Genomic DNA, 12,842 nt, shown 5'->3' with positions numbered 1-12,842 from the left:
ACAAATATATGCATGTATAGTATTTCTCAAAAACAGAAATGGGGCTGTATTAAAGGCATCCTGTTCTTTTTTTTTAAGAACTTTGATTGAGATATAATTGACATACAAGAAACTGCATATATTTCAAGTGTACAATTTGATTTTTTTCTTATTAGTAATGTATATATGGCAATCCCAATCTCCCAGTTGCTCTTTTCACTTCGTACTATTTCTTAGAGAACTTTCCCTATTAGCACACATAGAAATAGGTAATAATAATTCCCCCTGGTATTTACGCCCATATTGCTAGGCAATAGGCTTATCCCGTTGCTTATGAATTTGTCAGTTATAGATATTACCTGTGGACTTTCTGCCATGATGGATGATGCTATAGCTTTCCTATTCCTTTTCGTTTCTCCTTCCATCCCTACTTTTGGCTAAAATAATACACAGCTTTTGGTTGAAGGCATAGTGTTCACCTTACTGTGTCTCAGTTTTTGTTTGTTTGTTTGTTTGTTTGGGTTTCTTTGGCCGCGCCGCATGGCTCGTGGGATCTTAGTTCCCTGACCAGGAATCAAACCTGTGCCTCCTTCAGTGGAAGCGCTGAGTCCTAACCACTGGACCACCAGGGAATTCCCTGCCTGTTATTTTGAGTACTTTGTGAAGTGCTGAATGTGGTGATGTAATGTTATGTGATGCTAAATAATACCACAATTATAGATTTCTTTCAGTCCTTTTCTTCCCTATTGGAAGCTTTCCTCCCGTTTCCGGTTCTTCATTGCTATCAGTTCAGATTTCAGAACGAGATGTTGGAAAACAGATTCCTGGCTCTGGGCACGTGGAGTGGCAGCGCTTGCCCTGCTGGGCTTTTACTCAAAGGTGGGAGGGGAGTGGGCCAGCCTTGCCCTGGGGCCCTTCCTCCTGAGGTGCGTCCTCCAGTGTCCCCGCAGGGAGTGGCCACTGGCTGCGGGTGTGCTTGGAGCAGAGCAGAGGGTAAGGGCTGAGGCCCCAGGCGTGAGAGCAGAAATTTCCACTCCTCCCGTGCCCCAGCCTGGCTCTGCTCTGGGCCTGATGTTCCCAACCCTGAAGCCCTCTGGGTTCAGTTCTCTAAAGAGTCCATCCCCTGTCTCCCGTGGGGGGCAGTAGTTGCCCACGGGCAATGCACTTTCTGTTACCTGAACTCTGGGCACCTGGCCTCTGCACCTGTGAAGGCAAAGTGGCCACCAGCGCTGAGATAGCATCTTTCTCTCCTCTTCTGTCAGTTAGCGATCCTTTCTTTATTTCTTTTGTCTTTTAAAGCTTCTTTGACATTTCTCCTCCTGTGTTGTCTGCGGTACAGTTTTCTTAGATATGCTTGATTTTTCCATCTCAAGCTTCCTTTATTGTCATTTTAGCAGGGTTTCTGGAAGGGAAGGAGATAAAAACGCATGGTCAATTCATCACTTGACACGAGGATCCGGGAAAGCTACATAAACTGCATAATGGTAACCTTCCTCATATTGTTCTTTCTTGTGCAGTAAAACAAGCTGCCCCTCTGTTCTGTTGATGGAAAGGAAGACAAGAGTTCAGCCCTAACCGAATCAGGAATTCAGCTCTTCCTTTCTGGGAATCTTAATATAGGTCCCAATTGCTGAAAAAATCATTTTTTAAAAAAAACAAAAAACTGCTGAACTATATGTGCCCATCCCCTTCTCCAGCACCTGGTAGGTTTTATTGATTGTGTGTGAGTGATAGGTTTTCTAAACGCATGGTGATCTCTCACTGATTTTTCAGCAGATGTGGTCCCCTGGGTGTGTCAGGGAGATAGCCGTCTTCCATACAGACTCCTCCCTGTCTCTTCTGTAGCCAACCAGGCCCCCTCCCAGAGGGCTTGGGACTTAGGGCCCCCTGCCAGAATTGCTGCCAGCGTTGTCTTCTGGTGTCTTATGGAAGCCTCTCTTTCACAATCCACTTGGTGGAACTCTACTTTCAGGGCAACCTCAATGCAGGATGAATGTACAGAAAACCATCAGGAAGTATTAAGTTATTTTGGCATGTTAGATCGCTGACTATAAAAAGTAAAATGTGTTCATTTGAAACTTTCAAGATCAGTTTCTGGAAGTGTGGTGTCCTTGCCGCTAGCATTCATGCCCCCCAGATGAAGGAGGTCTGTATTCATTCGACCTCTACTAAGTGTTTGTTGTATTGGGATGTCTTCAGTGGCAAGTGTCAGAAACCTGACTTCCATTGGCTTAGAGGGTTGATTGGTTTGTGTATCTGGGAGGGACGGCAGGGGTAGACTGGCCTCAAGATCCACTGGGTCATCTCCACGTGGCTCTTGTCTCTCTTATCCCAGCTTTCCTCTGTGTCCACCTCGATGTCCCTCTGGAGACATAATCACAGGCAGCTGCAGGCATACATCTCAGTTTAGCATCCCTTCCGTGCATGTCTTTATGTCAGTTTCAAGGAAGGCCCAAGATCATGCCATGTCCTTGCTTATAATATTGGAACTGTGGCTTCTCTTTCTACCTTGTCCCTGCCCTCCTCCAATCACATTAACACCACACTTCATGAGTCTTCTTGTTTCCTCTAGGAACTAAGAGAACCTCCGTGGACAGTTGTTTGACGATTCATTTATGTTTGGGAGACTGCCTCCTGCATGCCAGGCGCTGGAGTCCAGGGGTGGCTGAAACCCTGGAATGAGCAAAGACATTAGGCTGAAGGGAATGGTGGGGCCTGTGGGCGCATCCCCGCCACTACTCAGTGCTGGATTAGTGATGCCAGGCAGGATGCCAGATCTTTAGATTTACAGAAATCTAAATCTGTGTGTAAATTTTCTCCAGTCTGAAAAAAATTGGTAATTAATTCAGGCATTTTCTAAATCACAGTCTAGACCAAACAGTACGTCGTTTGCAATCTCTTTGTCTTCTCCAGTTCATTTTTTAAAAGTATAAAGCAAGATCAAGACGGTTGGGACAATTTGCTCAAGGCCAAGCAGTGATGAAGTGTCGGGAGGACCCATGGCTCTGTCATAGGTCTCTTGTCTCCAAGCCCGTGTTCCTTTTGAATGAACCACATTCATGTTGTTTTCATCAGCAAATTTTTTCTTGAATTTTTTTAAAGCCCGTATTACCCCTGTAATAGCCTGGAAATCTTTGGTCTATTTCAGTAGTTTCATGTCAGATTCTTTGGGAGGTACAACTTGCATGTGACTTCATTCTTTTGGTTGAAGTTGGCCATGGGCCAGCCACTGAGAAGCACCCGTCAGAAGTGTCTGATTGAGCTTGGAGATACCACGTTGACAGATGGTCTACGATAGAGTGTATGCCTGTGTTACAAATTAAAGTAAGAGTCTAAGCAAGAGTTTAAGTATTCCTGATGTTTTAATTTTAGTTGAGGAGCCATTAATCAAAAGATTGATTTAATGATCCTTGTTCAACAGAAAAATCCCCTTAAGGATACTAACTTGGGCTTTTGAGTTTATAGATGCTGGAACGGCAGACCTTTGTACTCTGATTCACATCTGTATCCAGCTTTGCTATCAGAACACTTTTATTTGGCTCTTCAAAATAAACATTTATTTTCTAGACATCTGAAGGTAGCTCACATTTCAAAAGAAGGCTTTAATTAAAATATACTTGCATCTTTGTTTTTGTCCTATCTGCACACAGAAAGATATTAACTTTTAAGATAGGGTCTTAGAAAATGAGTGGTGATGGAGCAGGTGTTGAAAATTGACCTCTTGCCTCGAGACAGATAAAAATACAATTCACAGACATTTGCAACTGCTTGTTTTTTTCCTGCCTCTATAATTGACTCTAATTTGCCATGTCTGCCCCTCTGAAACTTCAGAACTTTCAAATTGCTGTTCAATTTGCAGCGGAAGTTGTAGTGAGTGCCACACCATTCCAAGAGCAGGCTTCGCGCTAGAATCATATCGAGACATCGGTCTTTACAATTCTTCATTACTTCAACCTATATTCGGTAGAAGATGATAAAACTATTTCCAAATGAGAGCTGATATTCAAGTCAATTTTCATATTTTAAAATATGGAATAAGAAACTAGATATCAAATAGTAAAAATCAGATAAGAATTTTAGGCGATCTCCCCCCACCGTCACAAACTTGCTAAGAAAATTAGTAGAAAAAAAGTAAGAGACAATGGTGTCTTTATGATATTCTTTGTTCTAAGGATGTTATGGTTGCGACCACCATCATAAATTGGTGGTGGTATCCCAATTTTACAAACAAATCAATGTAATACAAGAAATTTGGGGGGAGTCTTCTTTAGGAGGTATTTGGAAGGGCTAGTCATAGGTATTGCACCTAATTTGGACAGTTCTGTAAACGCCAGGCAGTCTACCTAATTTCTTAAAGTTTATTATCGTTAACCCTTAATGTTATATCTCTTCGCTTCCTGGCTGCTCCCCTATCTCTCACTCCCCACCCTTTCCAGATAGAGTGAGGCAGACGGTCTGAACAGGAGGATGGAGAATCGTACAATCTTGGTGACCTATTCTAGGTCACGCTATGGAAAATATTTTCTTAAAAATGCACCTGAGGTCACGTTGTACACCTTTGGGGGAGAACCAGGGAAAGTTTCAATTCACATTTAAACGGCACCCGCTGTTTACGAAACAGGGACCAAAGCGTTAGACTGTCCAGCTGTGATTTGTTCCAGTTGCTCTTGGAACACCCTCAACTCTTATCTCTTGGTAGTAGTAATTTTAGTTTTCGACTCATTCACTTCCTAAAGCCAGTGAACTCGAGGGCAGAAATGTGCAGAGTAAGTCATTGGGTGGGAGGAGTCCTATGCTTATCAAACATAGAGTCACAAAGAAATTTTGTTGTTTTTTTTTTTTAGGATGAGTCCAGTAAGTGGAAAGTATCTATTTTCAGACACTGATGTGAGGGGACACGGAGGGGGTAAAAGAGATTTTTTTCTTTTTAACATCAGTGGTGAATTTGTATCCCCCCTTTTTTTAAATTGTGAAGTCAGGATCCTTTTGTAGAAGCCAGAAGCAATTGCAAAACTTGTAAAGTCTAGGGGATCTGGTATGACATTTATTGTTTGATTTCCCTAAGAGATTAATTAAAGTTAAAACAGTATCCAAAATCACAGGCATGTCGAGTGTGCGTCGCAGTTCTTTTTCCCATCGGGCCCTTGCTGACCTTGAATCCTCTGTGCTTATCTTGCCCGGTTTTCTCATTGTTCAGTCCACCCGCTGTATTATTATTACTGTGGTCGAATTGTGTTTTAAAATACGCAGTCATATTTAAGTGGCAGGAAATGTTCAGGAGATAAAGTAAGCCCGGCTCAATCTGTGTCTTGAGATTTTGAGGAGGAATAAATAGGCTTTTAAAGATTATTCCCACTCCTGCCATGTCCGACTTGCCCCAACCTGGGACGTGCTCCACCCACCAGCACCCATGTACCAGCCTCCACACCCAGCACCATCCCCTGCAGTTTCACGTGCCGGATGCCTCCTGTTTCATCTGAATGTGGCATACTTTGTAGTGAATTGTCTATTATAATCTAAGATTAAATATCTCAGTGTCTACTACATGCGAGAGATTTCCTTTTCTGTTTTTTTTTTTCCAGTTCTTTTTGTGTAAGCTTGGCTGAATGAAAACCAGTACAATTCTGTATTCGTCTGGGCACAGAGTATTTAGGGTGGATAGATCTGAATCAATGAAGCATCATTAATAATGCCTCACAATTTATAAACATGCTTTTGACTTTTAAAAAAATCATATAAATTAGTGAAGCTGATTTTTTAAATGTCTCAGTGTGAAATGGCTGTGTTGGGGACACGTCTGTATGCCTTCACTTCAGAACCATTACCAGCTGGGTCTCACTTATTTATTCCTTGTCCAATAGTTGTTTATTATTCCCATTTTTGCAGCTTAACTGCAAACTTGGTTTTCTTGGCAGTGTGAATTCAGTGTTAAATCTGCAGGAATGACACTCATTGCAGTCAGCAGATTGAATCCACAAAACAAATGAAAAAAACATGTTTTGCAGTGTTGGAGGTAACTTGAGTGGGACAGAAACTTGAATGTTTTGCTAAAGAGAGCCATCACAATACCTTTTGTGAGTTGGGTAGTACAGTATTAGAAAAGGAAAAGGCACGTGAATTTTACTGTACCAGGTGTTAATCATATTCTTCGTAAGGGAAAACAGCAATTTGCTTTAATGAATAATTGCTTTGGAAATTGTATCCTTTAAGGATATTAGGTATGATTCATTAAGATTTAATGGAACCGGAGGCGAGGCTCGCGCCCCTGCCCCCGCCCTGGCCCCCAGCTCCCACCCGGTGGGCCCGGCTCAGCCATGATCAAGGCGACCCTCATCTTCAACAACCATGGGAAGCCATGGCTCTCCAAGTTCTACCAGCCCTACGGTGAAGGTACACAACAGCAAATCGTCAGGGAGACATTCCATTTGGTATCTAAGAGAGGTGAAAATGTTCGTAATTTCCTAGAAGGAGGATTATTAATTGGAGGATCTGACAACCAACTGATTTATAGACATTATGCAACATTATACTTTGTCTTCTGTGAGGATTCTTGAGAAGGTGAACTTAGCTAAATTTTAGATCTAATTCAAGTATTTGTGGAAACATTAGACAGGTGTTTTGAAAATGTATGAAAACTGGATTTAATTTTCCATGTAGACAAGTTTCACAATATTCTTGCAGAAATGGTGATGGGGGAAATGGTATTGGAGACCAACATGAATGAAATTGTTACACAAATTGATGCACAAAATAAACTGGAGAAATCTGAGGCTGGCTTAGCGGGAGCTCCAGCCTGTGCCGTATCAGCTGTAAAGAATATGAATCTTCCTGAGATCCCAAGAAATAGTAACATTGGTGACATCAGTATAAAAGTGACAAACCTGCCCTCTTTTAAGTAAAAAATTAAAAAGGCCACTCCCAGGTAAAATCCAGGGGGAAAATTCATCTAAGTTTACCATGCAGTTGTTTACCAAAAATAGAGGAGGAGAGTCTCAACTTTTGCTCTTGGATTTAAGTCAAGGTACTGTATAGAAGTTATCTAAAATCAGTATGAAAGTTCAATGTTGCTTTTCTTGCTCAGTGATTTTGAAGAAATTGAGTAGTTTCAGTGTGATTTTTTTCTTTATTTTCTAAACTGCATTCCTATGGCCACCTAAGGCATGCCTCTGTGTATGGGCTACTACAGTATTTTGAAAAGTGTTTGGGACATTTCTTTAAATTATGTACAACCCAAAATGTTGGTGTTTTGTATGGATCAAAAGTGCAGCATTCCTTAATTCCTTCTGTTATTTGTCACAATTGTTATTTAAAGAACAAAGTATGTATTGCATGAAAACATTATGACCTTTTTCTCTTAGTTTAAATAAACTGCAAGATAACTGGACTTCTAAAGCACCATTCTGTTTGCTTGATACCTACTTTAGCAATAATTTTTTACGACCCTCTGACTCAACAGAGTAAGTAAAAGTATATTTTATCACTGTTAAAAAAAAAGATTTAATGGAACCTTGAATATTTATTTTCTCGTTTTTTGTGTATTTTTTGTTCATTTACTGAAGTATAGTTAATTTACAGTATTTTCTGTTTTTTGAAATGACAAGGAATGTCAGAGAAATGAAAAGTTCTCAGTGATTCAGGTCTTCCCAAATTTAGATTGCACTTATTAAAATCCCAGCTGATGTCATTGTAATTTTTGGTGCTTATTCAATCAGACATGCATTTAATCATTTATTCTAAACATCTGTTTACTCCTTAAAGAAAAAAAAAGGAAAGGACTCCTTTAGACGTTTTTAACACAATGAAGACGAATTTCAGGTGCATAGCTTCTGAAGTTGCTGTGACTCTTGCCTCAGAGGCTGTCAGGACTTCCAGAGGATCTTAGGGTCAGCCACCCTCGCTCTCTGACTTGCATATTTGAGGTAACTCACGTGAGTTGCCTGACTGAGGAAGGTTTAGGCTGGGTTAGTTTACCTAATCTCACTAAGCCTCAATTTTCTTATCTGGAAGATGGAAATAATAATAATAGTACCTGCTCCATTTGGATAAAGCTCAGATGAGATACTGTATCTAGAGTGTTGAATGTGATGCTTGGCGGGTGCCCAGTAAGCATGAGCAGCAAGGTTAATGCCAAGTATTAACGTGTGTCAAGGCCAAGGGGCGGCTGAACCTCACCAGCTCCCCCCGTCCTCCTCCCTCTACCACCCTCCGTGTCAGCAACATCTTCCCCTCTGCAGACTGTGCCCCCCACTCTAGAACTGTAATACAGACAGGAACATCTGGGCACTTTGTACTAAACCTTTTACTCACCCTCCCACCCCCACTTTGCCCTCGTGTCTGTTGATGTTCTTTATCTCATGTCTTATGTTGGGCCCTAGCACTGTCCACAGTGATGCCCAGTGGCTACGTGGAAAGCCTGGGCTGGTCCACACCAGTCTGTTTCGGGGTGACTGGCACGGCACAAACAGGCGCCAGAGGCCCTTCCCAGGGCCCCAGGAGGCCCGGCCTGCAGCTTCTCTGTGTGAGGGTATCTGCAGTACACTCTTATGTTCACGAGCTTTATGGGACGATGAAAGGGATGTCAGCACAAATAGAAAATGAACAACTACTTGCCCAAGTGGTCTGACAGCTGTTAAGTACTTCAGAAGTAGCAAGTGGTATTGCCCCTTTGTTGTGAGTTTATTACGTGTTTGCAACCTGAAGGAACGTTAAATGTGGCCTTCATGATAGAACTAGCGCTTTCGGTTTATTATGTAACTAACCTGAGAAAAGCTTAATAAGTAAACTCAAAAAGCACTTTTATCTCCATAAATTAAAAACTATTTGGATTTCATGATGCGTGCTTCTTCCTGTGGGGGTGTGTTATTTTTTTCCTTCAAAATAGTAATGATTGGGGGGAAGAATCAAGATGGCGGAGTAGGAGGATGTGTGCTCACTCCCTCTTGCAAGAGCACCGGAATTACAACTAACTGCTGAACAACCATCGACAGAAAGACACTAGAACTCACCAAAAAAAACCACCCCACATCCAGAGACAAAGGAGAAGCCGCAGTGAGACGGTAGGAGGGGCGCAATTGCGTTAAAATCAAATCCCATAAATGCTGGGTGGGTGACTCACAAGCTGGAGAACAGTTATACTGCACAAGTCCTGAGGGTTCTGAGCCCCACGTCAGGCTTCCTAACCTGGGGGTCCAGCAACGGGAGGAGGAATCCCCAGAGAATCAGACTTTGAAAGCCAGTGGGATTTGATTGCAGGACCTCCACAGGACTGGGGGAAACAGAAACTCCACTCTTGGAGGGCACAGAAAAAAGTGTGCTCACCAGGACCCAGGGGGAAGGAGCAGTGACCCCATAGGAGACTGAACCAGACCTACCTGCTGGTGTTGGAGGGTTGCCTGCAGAGGTGGGGGACAGCTGTGGCTCACTGAGGAGACAGGGACACTGGTGGCAGGGGTTCTGAGAAGTGCTCCTTGGCATGAGCCCTTCCAGAGTCCACCATTAGCTCCACCAAAGAGCCAGTAAGCTCCAGTGCTGGGTCGCCTCAGGCCAAACGACCACCAGGGTGGGAACACAGCCCCACCCATTGGCAGACAAGCAGATTAAAGTTTTACTGACCTCCACCCACCCAGCCCAACCCACCATCAGTCCCTCCCATCAGGAAGTACCCACAAGCCTCCTAGACAGCTTCTTCCACAAGAGGGCAGACAGCAGAATCAAGCAGTATCAGCAGTATTTCATCTTGTGAAACTGAAAATCACAGCCACAGAAAGACAGAGAAAGTGAAAAGGCAAAAGACTTTGTACGAGATGAAGGGACAAGATAAAACACCAGAAAAACAAATAAATGAAGAGGAGATAGGCACTCTTCTGGAAAAAGAATTCAGAATAATGATGGTGAAGATGATCCAGGACTTTAAAAAAAAGATTGGATGCAAAGATCGAAAAGTTGCAAGAAAAGTTTACCAAAGACCTAGAAGAATTAAAGAACAAACAAACAGAGATATGCAACACAATAACTGAAATGAAAAATACACTAGAAGGAACCAAGAGCAGATTAACTGAGGCAGAAGGACGAATAAGTGACCTAGAAGACAGAATGGTGATAATCACTGATGCAGAAAAGAATAAAGAAAAAAGAATGAAAAGAACTGAAGACAGCCTAAGAGACCTCTGGGACAACATTAAATGCACCAACATCTGCATTATAGGGGTCCCAGAAGGAGAAGGGAGAGAGAAAGAACCCAAGAAAATGTTGGAGGAGATTATAGTTGAAAACTTCCCTAACATGGGAAAGGAAATAGCTACCCAAGTCCAGGAAGCACAGAGAGTCCCAGGCAGGATAAACCCAAGGAGAAACACGCCAAGACATATAGTAGTCAAACTGACAAAAATTAAAGACAGAGAAAAGTTATTAAAAGCAACAAGGGAAAAACGACAAATAACATACAAGGGAACTCCCAGGAGGTTAGCAGCTGATTTCTCAGCAGAAACTCTGCAAGCCAGAAGGGAGTGGCATGATATATTTAAAGTGATGACAGGGAAGAACCTACAACCAAGAATACTCTACCCAGCAAGGATCTCATTCAGATTCGACGGAGAAATCAAAAGCTTTACAGACAAACAACAGCTAAGAGAATTCAGCACCACCAAACCAGCCCTACAATAAATGCTAAAGGAACTTCTCTAAGTGGGAAACATAAGAGAAGAAAAGGACCTACAGAAACAAAAACAAAACAATTAAGAAAATGGTAATAGGAACATACATATTGATAATCACCTTGAATGTAAATGGACTAAATGCACCAACCAAAAGACACAGACTGGCTGAATGGATACAAAAACAAGACCCATATATATGCTGTCTCCAAGAGACTCACTTCAGACCTAGGGACACATACAGACTGAAAGTGAAGGGATGGAAAAAGATATTCTATGCAAATGAAAATCAAAAGAAAGCTGGAGTAGCGATACTCATATCAGATAAAATAGACTTTGAAATAAAAAATGTTACAAGAGACAAGAAAGGACACTACATAAAGATCGAGGGATCAATCCAAGAAGAAAGAACAATTATAAATATATATGCACCCAATATAGGAGCACCTCAATACATAAGGCAAATGCTAACAACTATGAAAGAGGAAATTGACAGTAACACAGTCATAGTGGGGGACTTTAACACCCCACTTACACCAATGGACAGATCATCCACACAGAAAATTAATAAGGAAACACAAGCTTTAAATGACACAATAAATCAGCTTGAGTTAATAGATATCTATAGGACATTACATCCAAAAACAGCAGATGACACATTCTTCTCAAGTGCACATGGAACATTCTCCAGGATAGATCACATTTTGGGTCATAAATCAAGCCTTGGTAAAGTCAAGAAAATTGAAATCATATCAAGCATCTTTTCTGACCACAATGCTATGAGATTAGAAATCAGTTACAGGAAAAAAACTGTAAAAACCACAAACACATGGAGGCTAAACAACACACTGCTAAATAACCAACAGATCACTGAAGAAATCAAAGAGGAAATCAAAAAATACCTAGAGACAAATGACAATGAAAACACAACGATCCAAAACCTATGGGATGCAGCAAAGGCAGTTCTAAGAGGGAAGTTTATAGCAATACAATCCTACCTCAAGAAACAAGAAACATCCCAAATAAACAATCTAACCTTACACCTAAAGAAACTAGAGAAAGAAGAGCAAACAAAACCCAAAGTGAGTAGACGGAGAGAAATCATAAAGATCAGAGCAGAAATAAATGAAATAGAAACAAAGAAAACAATAGCAAAAATCAATAAAACTAAAAGCTGGTTCTTTGAGAAGATAAATAAAATTGATAAACCTCTAGCAAGACTTATCAAGAAAAAGAGGGAGAGGACTCAAATCAATAAAATTAGAAATGAAACAGGAGAAGTTACAACAGACACCGCAGAAATAAAAAGCACCATAAGAGATTACTACAAGCAACTATATGCCAATAAAATGGACAACCTGGATGAAATGGACAGATTCTTAGAAAGGTGTAACCTTCCAAGACTGAATCAGGAACACATAGAAAATATGAACAGACCAATCACAAGTAATGAAATTGAAACTGTGATTAAAAATCTCCCAACAAACAGAACTCCAGGACCAGATGGATTCACAGTGAATTTTATCAAACATTTAGAGGAGAGCTAACACCCATCCTTCTCAAACTCTACCAAAAAATTGCAGAGGAAGGAACACTCCCAAACTCATTTTATGAAGCCACCATCACCCTGATACGAAAACCAGACAAAGATACTACAAAAAAAGAAAACTACAGACCAATATCACTGATGAATTTAGATGCAAAAATCCTCAACAAAATACTGGTCAACAGAATCCAACAACACATTAAAAGGATTATACACCATGATCAAGTGGGGTTTATCCCTGGAATGCACGGATTCTTCAATATACGCAAATCAATCAATGTGATACACCATATTAACAAACTGAAGGATAAAAACCACATGATCATCTCCATAGATGCAGAAAAAGCTTTTGACAAAATTCAACACCCATTTATGATAAAAACTCTCCAGAAGGTGGGCATAGAGGGAACCTACCTCAACATAATAAAGGCCATATATGACAAACCCACAGCAAACATCATTCTCAATGGTGAAAAACTGGAAGCATTCCCTCTAAGATCAGGAACAAGACAAGGATGTCCAATCTTGCCACTACTATTCAACATAGTTTTGGAAGTCCTTGCCACAGCAATCAGAGAAGAAAAAGAAATCAAAGGAATCCAAATTGGAAAAGAAGAAGTAAAACTGTCACTGTTTGCAGATGACATGATACTATACATAGAAAC

At 41.2% G+C, this 12,842-nt stretch overlaps 1 protein-coding gene and 1 pseudogene across 2 annotated transcripts in view; both read left to right on the top strand.

Moving 5' to 3' along the window:
* PIP4K2A (phosphatidylinositol-5-phosphate 4-kinase type 2 alpha) overlaps positions 1-12,842 on the top strand; it is a 176,568-nt gene that overhangs the window by 80,523 nt on the left and 83,203 nt on the right. The window contains exon 1 of one of the 2 annotated variants that reach the window (XM_057731215.1): positions 1,446-1,463. The exons of the other annotated variant lie outside the window; for it this stretch is intronic. Within the exon in view, the coding sequence (XP_057587198.1) occupies positions 1,461-1,463 (3 nt within the window). The 5' untranslated portion in view covers positions 1,446-1,460. Of the gene's footprint in view, positions 1-1,445; positions 1,464-12,842 lie in introns of those variants that run through there. 2 annotated transcript variants of the gene reach the window in all.
* On the top strand, positions 6,294-6,966 carry LOC130851223 (AP-3 complex subunit sigma-1-like; annotated as a pseudogene).

This window comes from Hippopotamus amphibius, chromosome 4, assembly GCF_030028045.1.
Source record: "Hippopotamus amphibius kiboko isolate mHipAmp2 chromosome 4, mHipAmp2.hap2, whole genome shotgun sequence".
Classification (NCBI taxonomy): Eukaryota; Metazoa; Chordata; class Mammalia; order Artiodactyla; family Hippopotamidae; genus Hippopotamus; species Hippopotamus amphibius.
Note: the sequence above shows the minus strand (reverse complement) of the source record. Positions and strands in the feature narration are given on the sequence as shown.